General features: G+C 37.2%; 1 protein-coding gene across 3 annotated transcripts; it reads left to right on the top strand.

Annotated features, from left to right (window-relative positions):
- The first annotated feature begins 2,869 nt into the window (after positions 1-2,869).
- Positions 2,870-19,681, top strand: LOC307150759 (uncharacterized protein). Of its 3 annotated transcripts, none has more exons than XM_079858244.1 (18): positions 2,870-3,530; positions 5,203-5,370; positions 5,464-5,564; positions 5,647-5,761; positions 5,863-5,934; positions 6,189-6,304; positions 8,855-9,011; positions 11,915-12,045; positions 12,188-12,284; positions 12,378-12,656; positions 12,863-12,994; positions 13,475-13,627; positions 14,090-14,307; positions 14,457-14,625; positions 14,757-14,888; positions 15,411-16,157; positions 16,583-17,879; positions 18,989-19,681. In XM_079858244.1, the coding sequence occupies exons 1-18, from the start codon at positions 3,093-3,095 to the stop codon at positions 19,039-19,041; spliced, it is 4,575 nt and encodes a 1,524-aa protein (XP_079714370.1). In that variant the 5' UTR covers positions 2,870-3,092; the 3' UTR covers positions 19,042-19,681. The 3 variants fall into 3 exon arrangements, with proteins under 3 accessions (XP_079714370.1, XP_079714371.1, XP_079714372.1); XM_079858245.1 differs by having other exon boundaries at positions 19,232-19,306; XM_079858246.1 differs by having other exon boundaries at positions 2,881-3,530; positions 5,474-5,564.
- Positions 19,682-20,848: the final 1,167 nt, after the last annotated feature.

Below are 20,848 nucleotides of genomic sequence, written 5' to 3' on the forward strand. Positions count from 1 at the left end.
AACGCCCTCGGAATGGGAGGGGCTAGAAAGTAGTAGTCATAAACAATTTCACCGCTAGATGGGAGTAAATCCTACACAGTGTAGCTTTAAGTAAAAGTACAGAAGTAGACGTTTTTAAAAGTACTTAAGTATCAGAAGTAAAAAGTAAATGTCAATGCATTGATTTATTATTGTTGCATTGTTGTATGTAATACTTACAGTAGCCTTCCTTATGCCTCTGAATCTATGCCTGCCTACCCTCATATCAATATCAAATTTATTTCTAGAACACAGTTCCAGATTGAATATGAGACTGAATAAGTGCACTCAATAACGTCCACAATGGTTTAGGACACCCAAATGGCCGTTCCCTCAAATACCCTATTTAAAGATTTTGGCTTTTAGTTTGAATATGTTACCCTAACTGTTATCTATAAGCTAGTGTACTCCAAAACAATGACAAAATTCGCATTTAGAAGAAAAAACCCAACGTTGAAAATGCTGATGTTCATTTTCAACGTTGGGTTTGTTCTTCTAAATGCGAATTTTGTCATTGTTTTGGAGTTGATGTAAGAATCCAACATCAGATTGACGTTAATCTCCAACGTTGGACAGACGTTGTATTGTGGTTGAAAATGAAAATCAGGTTGACGTCAGAAACCAACATCAGTCGGGTTCTAATATCATTTTGATGTCGGGTTCTGACGTCAATCCGACTTTCATTTCCAACCAAAATCATCCCCTGACAGACGTTACTACTTTCTACTCAAGGACCTTGGCAGAAATGTAGTGGAGTAAAAAGTATGATATTTTTCCTTCAAATGAAGTGAAGTAAAAAGTTTCCAGAAAAAATAATACTCAAGTAAAGATACTCAAAAAGTGTACTTAAGTACAGTAGTCAAGTAAATGTACTTTGTTACTGTTCTTACTCTTATTAAGGGAGGAAGCTTTAACAGCTGTGGTTTACTGCCTCATCTGTCTGCGCCTGGGAGCATGATGTTGACCTCACTTTTATCTAACTCTCCCTGAATCTTTATTTCCTTCCCCCTCCTTTCAAGAGTCACATACCCTTATCTATCTACTGCCTGACTCCCATTACAAATAGCTAACATTCCCCTGACCTGAAGAACTATGGTTATAATCATGCAAAATTCAGTCAATCAACAGCAGGTAGAGAGGTTTTTAAAAACATTACAATCTTCAGTGGGTTTAATTAATTCAAAGAAGCTGATTATTGAAGGGTTTATCATTCTTTTGGAAAAAAAAAAAAAGTTGAAAAAAAATGACTGACATTTCAAGCATTACATCATAAGTGTCTCTAGTTACACCATATGAAGTCATTCATCACCATCTTAAATGTCAGACTGCACAATCAAATTCAATTCAATTTCATTTCCCCATGAATGACTCCCTAGCTTTGTGGTTATCCCTCCATAATTGTTCATGAAACTTTGACTTTTTGGAACTTTATTGTTGGAAAACCCAAGAAAATAACACAAGGCAGTTCAGCATGAGTCCAAGAAAAAAGATCTGCAGGGAGCTTCTGTGACTAAAGTCTTTGTTCACACTTTAGTCTCTTCATGAAAAGACAAGCTAAAGGATGAGCCACATCGAAAGGAATCCGAGATCATGTTGCTGCATATATTTTCACTCAGAGTCTCAAACTGTGGCTGTCGTATCTCTGTGAGGTATCTCTGTTCTTTGTACAACGATGTAGAATTAGTACAATTAATCTTTAAGTCTAGACAAGCAGTGACATTAACCAGCCCTACTGTGCTTATATATGTCTGGACATGTTGGTAATTTCCTTCGGTATAGTGCTTTATTTTACAGCCCTGTTCCCTTTGTAGCAACATACTATAGTAATTACAATAAATGGGTAATAACTGGTACTAACCCTCCTACACCATAACCTTAACCCATGAGGTTATCTATATTAGAGTATTTTCGGTTACACTTTATTTTAAGATGTACATATTATACATTTAATAACTGAGTAATAATAATTAACTGCATGTACAATAGGATTAGGTTTTGGTTTTGGTTTAGGTTTAGTTGCATGTAATTATGCATAATTTATAGTTACTACTACAGTAATTACATGTGTAACAAGAACACTGTATTACCGTATTTTCTTAGGTTTTTCACTGTAAGTGCACCTATACTGTACAATAAAGTGCAACATAAGTAAATAGTAATTCATAACATACTGACTGCTATATTATGAACTTTAAAGGCTGTTAAAGTAAACTTCATACAAAAAAAATCACACAAAATAAAGTGTCAGGACTATCAGCGTTTTGAGATAAGACTAATCCTCACAGTCAAGTGCTATACAGTAGCTTGTTCCAACACACTGTACCAAACACCTGGTTTGAATCAGAGGAGGGCCACAGCCAGAATGTGCAATGTTTTCCCCTGTTGCTGCTCTGTAAACATTTAGATAATAGTATGAGACTACCACCGTCTCAACCACTTACAGCCTCCTGCATCTGCACACCTATTTATCTGTTTATTTAGTGGCAGGAAGTATCCAAGCATATCTTTAGATGAACAAAATGGTGCATATTTTGTAACATAAAGGAAAATGTGATTTGTATGCTGCATTAAATCTGACAAAAAAGTCAGACTGCATAAAAAAAAAGAAAGTGAAAGGGAACAGCTGAGGAAAAATAAATGACATCATTGTCGAGAAGCAAGGCCTCAGAGAGGGCTCGACTCTGTGTTTCTGACTCTTATCTTCCCACAACTTCTTATTTTAGGAGGAAGCTTTTACAGCTTGGGTTTACAGCCCTCTCTCCCTCCAAATGGGGCCGTGGCTAAGTGTGATGACCTCACCCTGTTTCTACTAAACTCTCCCTACTCTTCTCCTCCCTCAACCCCCCCTCTCGCTTTCTCATAGTCTGTGCAGAAGTGAGGCTTTGCAAGAGTCACGTTCTCCACAGTTCCTGCAGTCTGCATCTCAAAAGTCTCTCAGAACAATTCAGACTGGACCGTTTTAGCTTAAAAGACTATTAACTGACTTATAATTTTAACAATGTTGCAGAAGAAGGATTCTTTTAAACAATGAGAATGATGCTTTATTGTTTTATGGTCATTTGCTCCTCATTCTGATGATTAAAGCAAGAAGAGCAATGAAGAGGATCCAACCTTTTACTATCGGGACTAAGTTATCTGTCCCCTCCGAGACAAAGTGTTTGGATTATGTGGGAATCATCCTTCCTGTACCGGGTCTGGACTGCTGTGAAATGAGAAACGACTCAAACGAGGACAATTCTTCCTTCCATCAGGAGAGAGTGTCCATATCTACACCAGTGGAGGGACTTTCAGACGATATTAAAGAGGAAGATGAGAGGGATTCTGTGTCCCCATCAACTTCCTCCAGATCTATCAAGAAGATTGCTATGTGTGCAAACGCTGAAAGCCAGATCAACTGCCATGTTACTGACTTTAACGTGACAGACTATGAGACGAACAAGCCAAGTACTTCCACTGAAAAGCTGTTTCTAGTTGAGGAAAGACTGGGTGACAAGTCTGGTGCACAGCTAGAGGTGAGCAAGAATGCATTGTTTTCATGTGTTGGACATTATGTTTCTTAGCTGGAAATTATTTACACATATAGCCTACATACAGTATAATTTATATATATAATATTATTATTATTATTTTTAGAGTACATTTTTCTAGTCATATTTTATTTTTATTTTATTAGAATCATATTTTTGTAGAGTCATATTTTTATGACTAAATATCATTTTGTTTTTTACATTTTTATACAATATTTTAATTTATAATCATACATATTATAAAAGTTCCTATATATCTCACTTTAATATTTTCTCCTCACTGAATGCAATTTTACAAACAAAACATAAAACAAATGTCTGCAGGATCATAAGATCATAAAAACCACAACAGCATTTGCATTCTTTTCAAATATTTTTTTTTTAACTGGCATCACAACATATTTTTCACAGGCGTCACAGCTCCATATTTGTTTTTCTCAGTTTCAGTCTCTCGCTGTTTTTTATGAGCTGTTTGTTAAATTGTTACAGTTACCGCTTGCCCATGCACTCACTCCACAGTTTCCCACAAAACTAGAAATGCAGCTTCTCGTAGCATGCACAAATGAGTACAACAAGAACACATTGTCTTATTGTGAGAGGAAGAAAGAAGAAGAAAAAAAACTGTGTGGATTATTACAGTTTTGCACACTGTGCTCATTGAGATGAGGTCATAGCCAGGCCCCTCATTACACAAGCCCACAACCGAGATGAACTGGTAATTTCCACAAAAAAATGGGAAGTAGTTCTAAACTGGAACACAGAGGGAAGGATCTGAGAATAAACTGATGATAAAACTACACTAATGATACCAAATAATATTTAAACTATTGGTCGTGATGCGCTTTGTGGCTAAATAAATGGCAAATGATGGTAACAGTATTCCACAACTTAAACTCGATTCCTGTTTATATGTAAGTGGTAAAGCCATAAAGCCATAATATAAATGTTAGAGGGCAAAAGGTGTGGTTTGCCCGCTGTTACAGAATTTTAACACCATGTGCTGAGGATGCAGTCATCGCAGTGGTGCAGAAGACAAGTTAAGAAATGCAAGATCTGCAACATAAAGCACCACCGCTAATGGATGAGATCATTATTTGGAAGTACCACACCTTGCTGCAGGCTCATGTATTGTTGGTGGGCCAACAGACTCTGATCCTGCTATTAATGTGATTTAAATCTAAAATACATCATACAAATCCCCCGGGTGTCCTAAACACAGGTGCATAAATATGAGGTGTTTGCTGTGGAGATATTTGATACCTCTGAAGAAAATGTCTTGGCATATCATCTAGTAAGCAATCTTTTCGAATCAATTTGGCCTTTAATCTGTACTTCATGTACCCAAACAAACAACAGGGTTTTATTGCCTAACAGCTGAGAAACTGCAGAAAAACCAGATCTTGGTGTGCAAGACGAATTAGTTGGAGCAACATAGAATGATGTAAGATATTTTGGGAGATTTACGAAATGAGAAATAGCCTGTCGGTCAATAGCGTGAGGTGGAGAAGAGCAAACACTGAAAAATAATTGGTCTATAAACAACTTTCAACCAGAAATTGCTATTTCACAATAAATTACAAGGATATATATATATATATATATATATATATATATGAAATGCTATATATCTTTAGACTGTGACTCTATCTCATTACAGACTGATTCATGGACTAAAGGAAGGAAGATAAGGAACCTTCATTACGATAACAGCATGCCAGCTTTCCCATGTGATCAACCAGAGGACGCGGCTCACAGCCAAAGGAGAGACCTCAAGGACATTGAGAACTCTCTCATCCAACTGACCACAAGTCTGGACTTGATGCAGGTTAAATTCATTGCAAAGATGTTTCTGTTTTGTTTATTAATGTGCCTCGTTGAACTATTACCTCATGATTGCTTAATGCATCTCCTGTGCCAGGAGGAACCAGAAAGACCTCTTCAGAACACGTCAGATGGTGTAGATTTAGGATTGGAAATGTTTAGAACAAAACAAAGCCCGGGGGACCACGTTGACAAATCGTAAGATTTCCTGGCACTATGGAGAGTGGAGAATTATTGCACTTTTGTTAGTGATACAAACTAACAGTTAGTTTCTCTGCAGGTGGCTGAAGTTGAGATCACTCCTTAGGGACTATCATCAAGATCTCATGTTGGCACTAGACGTTTCATCGTTTTACCAACAGGCTGACAGCATCATCGGCAGCATTAATTGGAAGGTTGAGAAAACAAGCGTTGATTAGTTTTGGCATTTCGAAAATACCTCAAACTGTCTTTATAAATAATACAAAGTACTGATCCAGAATGAATTTCGTTGCAGAGGAACCTTGTATTGGCGGGCGAGATCCAAAAAAGCGACAAAGAGAAGAGAGAAATTGCCTGTCAGATCAATGTAAGTCTATCCATGATCTCATTAGAGGAAATAATGTCTTCTTGTGTAAACCTGAATTTGAGAACATGAAAACATATGAACCTGACACAGTCACTTTGCTTTTTTTATGTATGATTTCTCACTATACCAAATACTAGTCTGTTATATTAGTCTCACGAACACGTTTTTTCTCTGGACTGTAGCATATGAACTCCAAATGAATGATGTCATTTCCTTCCACGACCCCACCCCTCTCTGGACAACTCTCTTTCCAGATGCTGAATGAGTCTGCGTCTCGCCTGTCAACTCTCCACCCAACCCTGGCCAGAAGAGTTACATGCAAACAGGCCGAGGTGAAGGAGAACTGGGCACTTCTCCAGGAGTTTCTCCGGTAAACGAGAGTCTCCTTACTGCCATTGTCCTCCTGTGGACAAAAAACAATAGTAAATAAAGTACTTGAGAGCAGTGAGGTCATATTTAAGGCTTGGAATAGTACATGACATTGTGCTAAAATGGATTCCATAATTGTCAACAACCAGGAGTTGAGCTGACATGTGGTTTAGTGATGTAATGTTATGGTCTTTTATTTCGATATTGACCTATTGCAGAGTCTTAGATCATGAATGGTAGATGTTGTTTTAATCCAATTGCTATGTATTTAGTTTCGAACTTAATTGCATGTTGGTCCTGAGTTTAAGCCTTTGGCAGTTTATGCAATCTTTTTAATGGGTGATTCTGTTATAAGTATCCAGCAGGACAAATATCACTTAGAGCTTACAAAAATGTTATTTTGCTTACTGAACGATTTTTAGATCATTTTATTAAACCACGCATGTCTGGTTTAAAACGTTGCCAATACCATTAAAGGAAGCTGTAATTAGTGGCTGAGCTAACGTCACCCTTCTAATTTACAGAATATCACATTGGATCATGGCTGTTATCACAGAACAGTCAACAGCTTTAGACACTGAATTCCACAAATACTCACACCATTATGGAAACTCAGTCAGATTGGAGTGTGACCTCTGTGACCTCAATAGTATGACTTCTGAAAGTGTTAGAGAGGAGATACAGAGGAACTGAATGACAGAGAAAAGGTGGTTGTAGATGAACAAAGACTATAATAGTGGAAGATTTAGTCTCAGTACTGGTGCAGATGTGAGGAATAGCTCATATGTATGGTATGAAGATATGATGAGAGACAGGTACTCTGTTAAAACGCATCTGGAGGAATGCACTGAGGAAGGAACTGATAAAAAATAAATCTCACTATTAAAGCAACTAATTCAGATAAACAGAGAAAGTTTAAAACAACTAAGCAGAATAAAACTATACATCTGAAATCAAAATTTTAAAGTTTGCATCTGTAAGGCTTTTGAAAATTTACTTTTAGCAGATACACATTTATAACATTTTATTAAACACAATTTTATTACATTTATCTTAAAAGTCTTTCAATTCTAGGAAATTGAACAAATATTGATTGATTATTCTAAATTTACAACAACTGGAAACACACGTACACAAAAATCACATATGTGGTACTTCCAGTGGCCTTAGAAAAACGAGTCATTGTAATTTTAAAGTACAAAATTCTGTCATGAAACTCTAGATGGCGCAGGCTGATATGTCCTTAACTCAATCTGCTTGCCGTCACATCGTTCTCTATAGGGCAAAGCTGATTGGTTCCTACTGTATCAGCAGCCAATGAGCTTGCTGCTCAACTTTCAAATACCTGGTCAGCATCTGCATAGTAGTTTGCAGCACTCTTTCAGAAACCCGTCACCTTCCCCAGCTCCATCTGTCTAGATCTGCTAAGGGTAATTCATGTATGGTATATTGTACAGCAGCAGAATGTCTTACTTGCTCACAGCAGTGTGTCGTCTTTTGGCAGTAGCAAGTACTTGCTCTGCAGCAACAGCGTAGCAGATCTATTCCGCCAAGACCAAACATATTAACATTGTCATCCATTACCATGTCAATCACTCTGAGAGTTGTCATGACAGAAATATATATGCGAAAATCAATAACTTTGGAAAAATGAGGAAATAAGGGAGGAATGGACCTTAGTCAGGTTAGACGCCATATTGAATTGATGAAAATGAGAATGAGGTTGTGATGGATAGACGTACAGCCTTTACAATGGCATGCACTGTCTAAAGGTCCTAGATGTCGTAATTTTCACAACTCACAACTTTTGAAACTGTTATGGAGTTTTTGGCTACTGAAAGTTTTCTTTCGTAAAGATGTTTCGTCAGCAACAAAGGTACAATCCATTGACCACACTGTATTCTATCCCTCACAGCCTCATTGTCATTCCTGTCCAATAAATGAAATATGGCGCTATAGGTTGAATATGAATATATTCTTAAATTAATATGTTTTGGTAATGGGAGTAAACCCACAGCAGCCAAGACTTCTATATACATAAATATTGCCATGTTGATTGTACTAATTACTGTAGGTGGCGCTATACACCAATTGTTAGTTGTTTGCCATTATATTAATTAGCTATTTTTTTTAAATGCAGCAAACAAGCCATGTTGGCTTTGTCAACAGAGATGGTTACATTCCTTTTTGACTCTTTCATCAAGTCCTCTATCACTAGCTCTGCAAACACACCTTTCCTGAAACTATGAGCTAACCAGACAAGAAGGAGGTGACATCATTGCTTGCATATCCTGCCAACAGTAATATATACCCAAACCAAAACAATCGCTGCAAAATTTCGTCCAGGATTACATAAGCAGCAGAGATATGATGTTAGTGATCTGTGGATATTTTTATATTTTCAATCTGCAAGTTGTTACCATTAAAGATTTACAGTCTACTGGCTTGTATGGTCTAAAATTATGATGAAATATCATATGTTTGAAATGTTTGAAGAGTAATGATGCCTCGGTGGTGTCATTAGAGGTAATGTTTTGTTCCACTTCTACAGGAACCAGAAGACAGATGTGTCTTCAAAACGTCCGTCAACTTTATCCGTTGATCCTCCAACCACATGCCCTGACTCACAGAGCTTTGCTAGAAATGAGGGTCACAGCATAATGGGAAAAGACGTCAAAGAGGAGCAAAACCGTCTCAGAGGATTTGAGGTTAGTTGCACTGCCTCCAAAAACATATGTTAGCGTGTGATTACAAATGATCAGTCATGACCACATAGAAAAGTAGATTGGTCTGAAATTTCTGTTCGGTGAGACAATCATTTACAATAAGGCTTTAAACTTGTCTCACTTGACAGACAACCTTGTATCTAGACAATGATATTACTTTAGTTTTAAGTTGCAAAGATAGAAAAAAGTGAAGAGTTCAAATCATGCTTGAGAATGATGCAAGAGAATGTAAATGACCTTCAGCAAAACCACAACTGAATCCTCAAATCCAATCATATTGGCTGTCCTACTCATGTGATTTCTATAGAGGCCTGTTTCTGCATCATATTAAACAAAAATAATAATAAAAGTAATGTGAGATGAAGTTTAAGATAATAAAGTCACAGTTAAACTGTCATATATAAAGTCACAATTACCTTATGTAAATATAAAAACATACATATTTGTTTAAGTTGAAATGGGCTTCTCCAGATATCATATAACAACTAAATACCACGCAAACTTACCACCATAATAACAGGGCATTGTGAGTAGTTGCCAGGGCGTTGCTTAGTGGTTTTAAAGGACAAGTTCGGTATTTTACACATAAAGCCCTGTTTACAGATCGTTTCTGATGAAATAGAACGGTTAAGATTAAACTTTTGACAGATGCTGCTGTCGCGAGAATTTTAGGTTTATTTCGCTTTCCCCTCCCCCCTCAAGAATGGTAGTCTATGTGCACTGGAACAATCCTTCCTAAAACGCATTAAACTTTCATTTAAAAAGAGATGAAACTCACCGAGTGGTCAGGGGTGTTCACTGATATGCTCATACAAAAATCGCTGCAAAAGATGCTTTCCAACAGGTTTTATCATAGTTTTTGTCCAACTCCATTGACTTGCATTGAATGTGCTGTGTGAGGTACGGTATTACTCCGCCGCTTCTTCTTCTGCTTCTTCTGTGTATTCAGTGAAATGCCAGTGGTTTGCTTGCAATTGGCAAAGGTGCATTATCGCCACCAACTGGGCTGGAGTGTCTATTATTCAAGCTCTCAACGGAAGAATCTACGGGTGTGAGACGTTTGGAAAAATAGATCCACAGTTTTACAACGAATGGCAAAACACCTGTTGGAAAGCATCTTTTGCAGCGATTTTTGTATGAGCATATCAGTGAACACCCCTGACCACTCGGTGAGTTTCATCTCTTTTTAAATGAAAGTTTAATGCGTTTTAGGAAGGATTGTTCCAGTGCACATAGACTACCATTCTTGAGGGGGGGTGGGAAGCGAAATAAACCTAAAATTCTCGCGACAGCAGCATCTGTCAAAAGTTTAATCTTAACCGTTCTATTTCATCAGAAACGATCTGTAAACAGGGCTTTATGTGTAAAATACCGAACTTGTCCTTTAAGCATGTTGCTATGCGGTTGCTGAGATATTTTAAGTAGTTTTAAGCACGTTGCTATGAGGTTGCTAAAGTGTTTTAAATGGATTTAAGCATGTTGCTATTTGGTTGCTAGGGTATATCTTACCAGCCTAAGTCAAAAGATACCACCCCATGTGTCTGTGATATTCTGGTGTGAATTATCCATGATTATACTATGGGGCAGTTGAATGCTTGAATCTTCTGATTAGTTGAAGAATGTTCTCGGCTAAAGTAGTTCCCGGCAGGTTTTGACCGAATTAGCTACATGTCCATATCAGTTCGCCATTTTTCATTTCAGTTATTTCAAAGGTCCTTACAGCCTACAACAGCAAAATAATCAAAACTCAAGTAAATGAAAATAGTAAACAATAGGATAAAAACGACAAATTATTTAGATGTTTTTTTGCCACAAAATTATGTACGGAAAGCAGCACATGCTCTTCCACTCAAATGCACGCACATACATTACGGACACACACTCGCACAGAAATGTGTTGTTAGCATTGCTCTGATGATTTTATATGTAAAATAGCAACTTCCCAGCTAACAATGTTTGGTTCCCAGAACTTTAGTTTTTGGTTCCTAGAACATTCTTTTTTATGGTTTGTTTTTGGTTAGACAGGAAAGTTTTCTAAACGGAAATAGAATGTTACTTTTTGGTTTGTAGAAAGTTATTCTAACGTTCCTCTAACCTCTTTACTCCTATATCATATAACCACACTGCAACGTTCTGGGAACATTATTTTATGGTTCCAAAATAATAACATAAAATAACTTCGAAAATTTTATTTTTAGGTTATTTAAAAATAACCTCCCTGCAACGTTCTGGGAATGTTATTTTATGGTTGCAAAAAATAAAACCTAAAAAGATCGTTCCTAGATTGTTATTATTTGATTCTCAAAACAATAACCAAACGGGAACCAAATATTAACGTTAGGAGAACGTTCTGTGTTTGCTGGGTTAAAAGCTACATGACTATTCTCTCTAGTGAGGTAATAACGCCGCTGTTCTTGAATCAGATAAAAGTGCAGTTTCGCTATTAGTAGAGAAGCTGCTGCCGAACACTGTTGAGAGATGCACAGAAATGCTTAATCTCTCTCTCTCTCTAATAACTGAATTAATAACTACATTAGTCTGATATCAATGGCTCAAGCCTCTGTTAGCTCTAAAACATTGTTTTGGAATTAGCAATGGAGTTGTGGGATGAGATACGTAAGAAATTAGTCCTACACACAAGAGCGTTTTAAGGACAAAAACCTGACAAATGTCTTGAAAAACAGCATCTAAACAATGTCTTGATGTGTAGTATAAGTGGAATAATTGATGTCGGGTCATTGAATTATTAGAAAATAATGCACACCTGAGGTGTAGCAGCCATGACGTCCATTACCATCTCATGTGTGCATTATCTTCTAATAATTCAACGGCCCGACATCAATTATTATTAAACTTAATATATGCCTAAAAATGTATTTCTGCAGTGCTCTCAAGGGCTGTGGGCCCATAGGATGTGGAGTCCAGTTGAGGAATGTTCTGTAGGGAGTCGAGGCTCACTGTCGGAGAGCAGCTGTTCCAAGCTGGACAATATCTCGGAAAAACAGGACAGGAAGAGGTGCAATTAGTTTTTTATTTCACAATGAATATGTGGATGACTGATGAGTAAATGATCCGTAATTGTGTGATGTCATTTCATACAATGGATTTCAAGATGCAGTTGTTGAGTAAAGTTTGATTAACAGTTAATGCTTTCCCAGCTGTGTCGCCCAGATGGCTCAAACAACCCCTGTTTCCGCTCAAGATTGTTTCATACCCAATAAGCTGGTGAAAGAGTCGAAGACATCCACTGGAATGGTAATACGATTTCAAGATTTTTTCATAACAATGCACTAAACTGATAAATGATCTCACTTTCTCTTTTCATCTCCTTTTGGAAATTGAATAAAGAATGAAGAGCATGACTGCTCAAAGCAAAGACAAGACCACAAAATAGAGGAGCTCCTAAGCCAGGTGGAGGTCCTTTGGGATGCTCTGCAGACGAAATATGGAGAGAACAATCAGACTGAACCAGTGGAAAAAAACCAAACTGGAGATAAAGCCGCACAGATGGTATCAGAATTCACACTTTCAAATCATCTCCCGGAAAATGTAGAAGGCGGCAGTTCAGGAATGCTTGAAAAGTTCCTTGAACTTCTGGATCCCACTGGATATCACAAAAAGAGCCAAGTAAACCAAACATCATATACAATATTAACCCTCTAGTTTTAAGTGTTATTTTTTTATGCGGTAAATTATTCGAAAACATGTGAACATAAAAAGAAAAATTTAGCATACTCTGTTTCAGACTCATAACATGATGTTTCTGTGTATGATTTTAGAAAATGTAATGAATACAGTTCAGGACCACTTACACCACTGTGAATCTGCTTTAGGATGTTCCTGGACCACTGCATAGGCAAGAAATGGCTGAGGATGCAGAAATGTCACTGGGTCTACTGAGTCATCAAACTGATCAAGAAAGATCCCAGCAACAGGACCAGACCACTGATGAACTACAAAGCTCGGTAGAATATGAGCTTGTTTCACAAAGCGATGTCCAACATCAACCTGATATTAGAGATATACATATAAATAAATGGCATGCACAATATTTCACCAATTTGTATCGCACTGCTAATAATTTTTTCAAAACCATCTTTTGCAGCTATCTCAAAAAAGTTTTTGGAAATTTAGGGCACATGTAAAATGTATAAATTATGAATTATGCTCAAATTATTATATAGTAACTATATTTTAAAGTAACTATTAGTAGTTACTTTGGGAATATTTGGTTAAAATACTAATATATAATGATAATAATAATGGATAAGAAAAGTAAAGTTAATTCAGTGAAAATGTCTAGCATCATTAGTTTAAAGATGCCAATTGGTTGATATTTTATGAATTGCCATTATGACATATTAAAACTGATACTTTTTGTGGCTACTGCATGCTTATTCATAGTTAATCACATATCAGTTAAGAGCAGATTTGTCTTTCCTCAGCTATCTAATCTAACACTGCGGATAAACCAGCACCTCTGCCGCTGTGCTGAGCTCAGTATGGACCTCCTGGATATAGAAGCAGATATGGCTGTGCTTTGTGACTCTGACCTCAGTGGTCTGGAAGGGCTACAGGAGCAGCAGGATGACCTAGAGGTCAGATAATAAAAAAATACATTTACTAATGTATACTAGAATTTTATCACTATTTGAATGACCCCAGAGCAGTAATTAAAGGGAAAAAAAATGAAATTTCTGTCATTACTTGTTGTTTTAAACCTGTGTGATTTTGTTTATTCTGCTGAACCAAAAAGAAGATATTTTGATGAATGTTGGTAACCAGATAGTGGACGGTAGCCATTGACTTCCAAAGTATTTCTTCCTACTATGGAAGTCAATGGCTATCATCTACTGTCTGGTTAACAACATTCATCAAAATATCTTCTTCCTGCATTAGTTAAAGATGAGCCCAGCTTTTTAAGTATTAAAAGGTTGCTAAGATAAAACGGTATTAAATTAATTATAGGTTACATTTAAGGGATTTGTTGAATGAGCTCATAAATGTCACACTTTTAATCAGGTTGTCATACTAATTAATACAATTTTTGTCTCACAAAGGCTCATTATAATATCATTGAGTCAGAGGTGAGAGAGATGGAGAGACTAGCCAGACAGCTACAGGTTCCTTCCCCAGAGGAGACAGACCCTCTCAGGGAAGAAGTTCAGGCGATCCTGCAGGCTTGGGAGGAAGTAGGCCGCAACATGAATGAGAACAGAGGCCGCCTGGAGAAGTTTCACCAGATTCAGGACTACTTTGAAAACTATCTTGCCATGATGTAAGAGAGAACGTCAGACTAATTTTGATAATTATACATTGTGAATATTTCATGTTTAATGTCAACAACTTAAGCAGGAAATACTTTCCCATATGTGGTATTGTTATATTATATTATTTTAGCACGGCCTCTCTTTTTGTGTCCTTTAGTACGTGGACAGAGAACACCAGATCCTGTCTCCTTGCTGGCAGCTCTGCTTGCAGAGAGAGTGAAATTGCAGAGATTGATCACTGCATTGAAACAAAGCTGGATGAGTTTAGCAAACTAGCTGCAGCTGGTCAAATGCTTATGCAAGATGAGAGTCAGTTTAAAGACATTGTGAGTGTGTGATTGATTTACTCACTGTTACCACATGGTCATCTAAAAGCGATGTCAACTGTCTTGCGGCGTCCATCTGCAGAATGTTCGTTATGATGATGTTTTCTTGATTAACATCTTCCTGTCTCTAGATCAAGGAGAGAACAGATGAGTTGGAAAGCATGCTGGGATGGATCCAGGTGAACTGGCACGCTCAAAGAGAGCAGCTTAAAAGAAACAAGGATGGGAGATCAGAGTCAACAAATGATCCTGCTCAACAGCAGGTTTCTAGATTTTTTTCCGACATCTTTTACAAATGATGTAATTTAAAACATGTAAGGGATAATATTCAGTCATGTGATCATTATGGCAAAATGAACATCGTCAGGATCTTGTATCACCCTGAAGGGGTCTATTTTGCAATAATGGCTATCTGACTGCACATTATCCTGCTTAATACACAAATGCTTATTAAATAAACAAAAAAAGCTTGAATTACTATATTATTTGAGAGGAAAAAGTGATACAATAGATATAAAACACAACTATGTTGAAATCCTTAGGACAACATTCTCTTAAATAGTTTAGTTATTATTTTAAAAAATCACAGCAAAATTCTGCGACTGACATATCAGAATCATGCATGTTAGATAACGTCATAATTTTAAATAATGCAGTGTACGTTAATCCCTCATTCATTAATTATTTATCTCATTTAAATAAAAAAATAAATACAATTATTTATTAAAAAATTTTTAATAAAATTAAAATGCTATTATTTTTGTACTTTCTTTTTTCTTGTTTAGGCTATGCCTTTCAAAAATCCTTCTGATAGTCTGTGCAGTACAAATGGAGAGGTCAAAGGAGGTGCTACTGAAACACAGTCATCTCAAAACAACTCCAAGCAACAGAGTGGGAGACATGATGTGTCCAGTGTTGTTAGTCAGGAGTCCTGCCTTTCAAAGGCATCGCTAGGCTCTAGCATTTGTCTCATTTTGACCTTTGATGAACAGTCTTCAGGCATCAACCAAGTGACAAAGCAATGGTCACCCAACAATAATGACATACATGAAGATTCAACAAGCAGCATTCAGGCGGACAGACATCAATCACAAGACAAAAACTCAATGCAAATGCAACAAGAAATGCTTCTGGTGAAATGGCCGAATGAATCAGTCATGAGTAAAGAGACCCAACAAAATTCATCTTTTTGGAATCTTGGACAATTGCAAAACAAAAACCATGGAGAACCCGTCCAGTCACTAAGCAAACAGGAAGTATCCAGCCTTTTGTCCCCATGTAACAGTGAATCATCTTTTTGCAACCACCTACCAGAGAATCCGCAGTCCATCAACAACCAATCTAATCTACGATTATCACCAGACACTGATCAGGTGCAAAAACTATCAGTCATTCATCAAGCGCAAAGCCCTCAGTCACCAAACTACATTCAAGACTTGATGCGAAATGCAACACACAACAATCTAGAAACAAACCAAAACCAAAGTGACGACCACCTGCGGCATGAAGTGGCAGCTGAAGTCACTCATAGAGTAAGTAAGACTTCAAAAACTGCGTTAACTTCAGACACATTCCAAACTGAGCTCAAAGCTCGCACACAAACCAGACATGCATGTGCTTATTATTCTCCCGGCTCTGTACATCCTGTCCCATGTGGTAAAACAATGACCTCATGATTAAGTTTCCATGGCATGGCTTTGAAAAGCCTCCTGGTGGTGTGTATTGTAATAATGCGCTGTGAAGCCGCCATATAGGATTTATTAACTTGGCATGCAATCATATTAGTCATGCATCAGCTATTGCCATCACAGCTGTGTGTGTATGCATTCAAGAGCCATATAATTGTCAGTTTACAGAACGCTTGTGGGCCATTACAACTGACCGTGGGTTTGTTTTTATGAGATTGTAAGTTGCATCTCAGCTTATCTAAAGTTTTGCATTCATCTTTCTATGGCAGGTGTTCACGTATTTACACGTCTCGGATAGTTACAGATCTGCAGGACGAGTCTTGGAGGTCCTATCCCCACCACATGCAGAAGGGCAGGACATGATAACCTCTGAGTTGGGTTCCTCCTCAGTTCAATCGCCCTCCTCCTTCTCGCAAAATGTCACAGCTGAAGGAGGAATGGTTTACAATCACAACAGATTCAAGGCAAGTTCTTTGTTCAAGATTAAAGAGCCGGTCAGAAGTAAGGAGGATGAGCAGAGAAGAAACTCTACGCTTGGCAATGTAAGATTGGAAAGGTCTGGCAAATCTTTAAGCATTTTCAGGCGGAGGTGTAACACTTGGCCAGAAGGAGAACGGAAAGCGAAAGAAAGTCATTCAAACTCCAATCTTCAGGTTTTCATTAAAAAAGACATGTTACCGGTGGATTCTGTCATTGATAACAAATCCAACCCTTTTCCAGAAGACAGTTTGCCCAATGCTGTCAAGACTTCAAGTGGAGCAGTTAAAAACATCTGCTCTTATTTGTCTCTAGGATCCACTCTTAGCTTCAGTCTTCCCAAGAACTTTCCCAACAGTGTCTCGGACATGGAAAATAAAGAGGAGATTGAACCTGTGCAGATTAATGATGACTCAAACAACCAAACATTACCATCAACTCAAACTCCACAATTAGAACTAGAGGTGGAACCAATGATTCATATCAGACAAACTGAAATAAACCCGGTAGATATGGAAGATTCTGAAGATACTGAAGAACCTGAGGTCAAGACCCAACAACTGAACCAAGTTTATGAAAGCACAGAACCTGCCTTGAAGGTTTTCACATTAGTTGAATATGAAGGACCTGATAATGATTCCTCGAGCTGTCACAAAACCTCTCCTCCAGTGGTCAATGGTGCCCCATCAGTCAGTCAGTGCAGGCCTCTATGTCCTTCTTCATCCTGTGGTCACAATTGCTTTAGTGTTCATACCAAAATAAAAGACATGAATGGCCACTTATACAACACGTCCAAACATGTGAAGATAAACGCCTCAGAAAACGTGTTCCCTAATGGCCAGGGCTCCCATAAGAGAGGCCGTATCATAAACTGTGGTGTGAGAGACTGTGCAGTGTGTTTCAGTGATACAGTGAAAGAGACCAGAGTAGATTGTGCAGAGAAAGCAGACGTCAACATGGAGGAGCTTCTTCAGCCAGGGCACTGGCTGTTTCAGCAGGAGGAAGAGGAACTGGAAGATATCTGGAGAGGAAGAGTGGGTAATCTCACTTCAAACTGTGCTGTGGAAAAAGATACAGATGAAGAAACAGGTAGGAGAGGATTCTTACAATAAAGGTTAATGACTGATATTGAATTTGTCATATTTTGTTGTTTTCTTATTATTTTTAAACTGCAATTTGCACCAATATAATGCCTATATACACTATAGTTCAAACGTTTTTACAGAAATTAATACTTTCATTTAGCAACGGCATAATAAATTGACCAAAAATGACATTTACAGTGTTAAAAAATATGAAATGAATTCATATTAAAATGTATCACAGTTTTCACTAAAATATAAGCAGCACAACTGTTTTCAACATCGATTATAATAATAGATGTTTCTTGAGCACCAATTCAACATGATTTCTGAAGGATCATGTGACACTGAAGACTGGAGTAATGGCTGCTGACAATTCAGGTTTGCGTCCAATCGTCCAATTAATTGGTCATCACTGAAAATTATTTGATAGAATATTAGACATTAGAGTACTTGCCGTTCTTTGGAGACACTGACATGTCGTCATATGGTTAACTCGTGCCATATTCATATTAGTGGCCAGACTATGTGACCTGCCAAAGTGTGATGTGATTAGCAAATAGCTCCATCTGTTGGGCATGTGCACAGTTCAGACGATTCTTCAATATTCTTCAACATTTTATGTTTTACTTTTAATTGAGCAATTGTTACGAATGATAACACATCTAATATAATGTGAATGTTGCATTGGAGAAGTACAGGCTATACATAAAGAGCTACAGGAATTGTATACATTTTATTGGTGGGACACCTGCGATTCTGGACGAAGAGAATGAAAAAGACAGTGTCTGTAATTGAATTAGATATTTTTATGCTCCAGTTATTAATCATGAAATGATATGGCCTTTATTACACTGACAAATACTCCAGGCTGCAATAATGACAATATCTCATGGGGATAACAGGGAAATTGATCGCCATGTTTGACAGCTGTGTTGGGCCCTAAACACAGCTTTCAAAATTAGGCCAGTATTTCCCTTTAGACTTAAAATTTGCTTAAAATTGAGAACATGAATGAGTATATGATATGACACATGCAGATTTATAATGAAAAACAAATGAACAATTACATTTTCTCTTTTAATGGCAGATTAATTGCTTTTTTTTAAATTGCAGGGCTATCAATCAAAACCAGCATGGGACAAGTAGCACACCCACTCCATGGATGAGATGGTTATTTTGCCCATGTAACCCCGTCACATCATTGGCAAGATGGGTTATTTCATGGATGGGATCGTTTTGAACATCTCATCATTTATCTGCTGTGCATTTACTATGCTGTACATGTATTATTGTATTTCAGTTGTATTCTTCTCTATATCAACATGGTAAATTTAATGCAAAACTGTCTTTCTGAAGGTTGATCCAAGACCCACTGTATAGACTACAGTGCAGACACACAATAGAAGTTTGAAATTACCATTGCCCAACTCCAGGTGGAGCCCTTGTCCTGCTTATAGTGGAAGGTTTAACCCATGTACAATAAAAAGGCACCTCTGTACACACCCATTTCGAGCTAACAACAGAATCATCAGACCCAGAGACATCATCCTGCTGATTCGCAGAGGAAATAATAACAAGACTGTCATGAGAAAAAACTTGCATATATGGCATTCCCTTTTATAACCAGACTCTATTGTAATAAGCTGTACATCTCAGAAAACAGTTTATAAATCACTATCATGGAGCATATATGACATTGAAGGGATTATTGATGTGTTCGTGTGGCCATAAAGTGCTGTTTTGTTATTCTCACATTTACATCGTTCACTATTTTGCACAAAATAAAACTGAAACCAAATGAGTGTCAGTGTGACTTGTATGCTCATTGCTTCAAGCCAATGTAAAGAAAAGATGTAATACATTTCGGTCACTGTAAAAGCACTTTACAGTCCTGGAAACACAACCCTTGTCAAGCTACATGTATAAGATGACACACATATCACAGGGTAGATCCCATCAGATCTAAAAATAACTTGACATTTTACTAGAGCGTGTAAGGTTATTCATACCAATAATATGAGGCTTACATTATTAAAATTCAATTTATGACAAATTAGCCCCCTCTTGCATGCATTAGCCTACAAAAGCTGTTAATGTTTGATTCAGTTAAATTCTGAAAAAGTATCTTTTTAGGTATGCTGTCAGATAAATTGAAGGAAAATCATCATAGACAGGTTTGTGTGCATTGTGAAATTGAGTTACTACACAATCTGTTGATGTCATAATAGAAAAAGAAAATGTAACAATTTCATTATACGAAACACCAGGCTTTACACTAATTGTTACATTAATTTTTTTTTTTTTTTTTACTTCACCGGCTATTTACTTTAACTTAGATGTCAAGTAAATACTGTAGTATTTAATAATGAATAGCACAAATCCACTGTGTTCACATCCATTCCACTGTTGCAAAATGTTGCTTCAAGGCAAAAAATAAAACACATTTAAGCAAATCCTCATTAAAATTATTTATAACACTAAATGTGATTTTGAAGGGTGAAAAAAGGGGAAAAATGTCTCCCCCACAACAGAAAAGTTTTTAAAATGACCACCAGGATGTAGTGTGACCAAGTCAAAGCATTTTGCTTGTTTATTCAACGTGATCCCCTCACTATTAATTGCCATCTAGAATGCATAATGTGCTTGTAAATATAGGCTATGGGTTACCCTGAGGCAATTTCATGGATTAAATGATTGTTTGCTTACAAATGCATACATTAACATGTAATTTAAAAAGTGGACGTTTATAGAACTTTATTTATCATCCCTAAAAAACATTATTTAATAGGCTTATTTACATGGTAGATATAATTTACTCAACATGAGACTACATAAATGAGTCTCAAAACATCGTTCCAAACAGCCCCTTTAAAGTCATAGGGCGAGATTGACAGACCAGATAGCAAATTATAATCCTCTATGAAAGGAGGAGGAGTTCTGTGTCCACCACGGCGAATCAGCGCGTAGAAGAGG

The sequence above is a fragment of the Squalius cephalus genome (assembly GCF_949319135.1).
Source record: "Squalius cephalus genome assembly, chromosome: 22".
Classification (NCBI taxonomy): Eukaryota; Metazoa; Chordata; class Actinopteri; order Cypriniformes; family Leuciscidae; genus Squalius; species Squalius cephalus.

Bases quoted from the DNA above. Each gene is read 5' to 3' on its own strand.
- LOC307150759 (XM_079858244.1), top strand. From the start codon at position 3,093: ATGATTAAAGCAAGAAGAGCAATGAAGAGGATCCAACCTTTTACTATC. The intron at 14,308-14,456 runs GTAAGAGAGAAC...TGTGTCCTTTAG, and splicing joins GAAAACTATCTTGCCATGAT to TACGTGGACAGAGAACACCA. The intron at 14,626-14,756 runs GTGAGTGTGTGA...TCCTGTCTCTAG, and splicing joins AGAGTCAGTTTAAAGACATT to ATCAAGGAGAGAACAGATGA.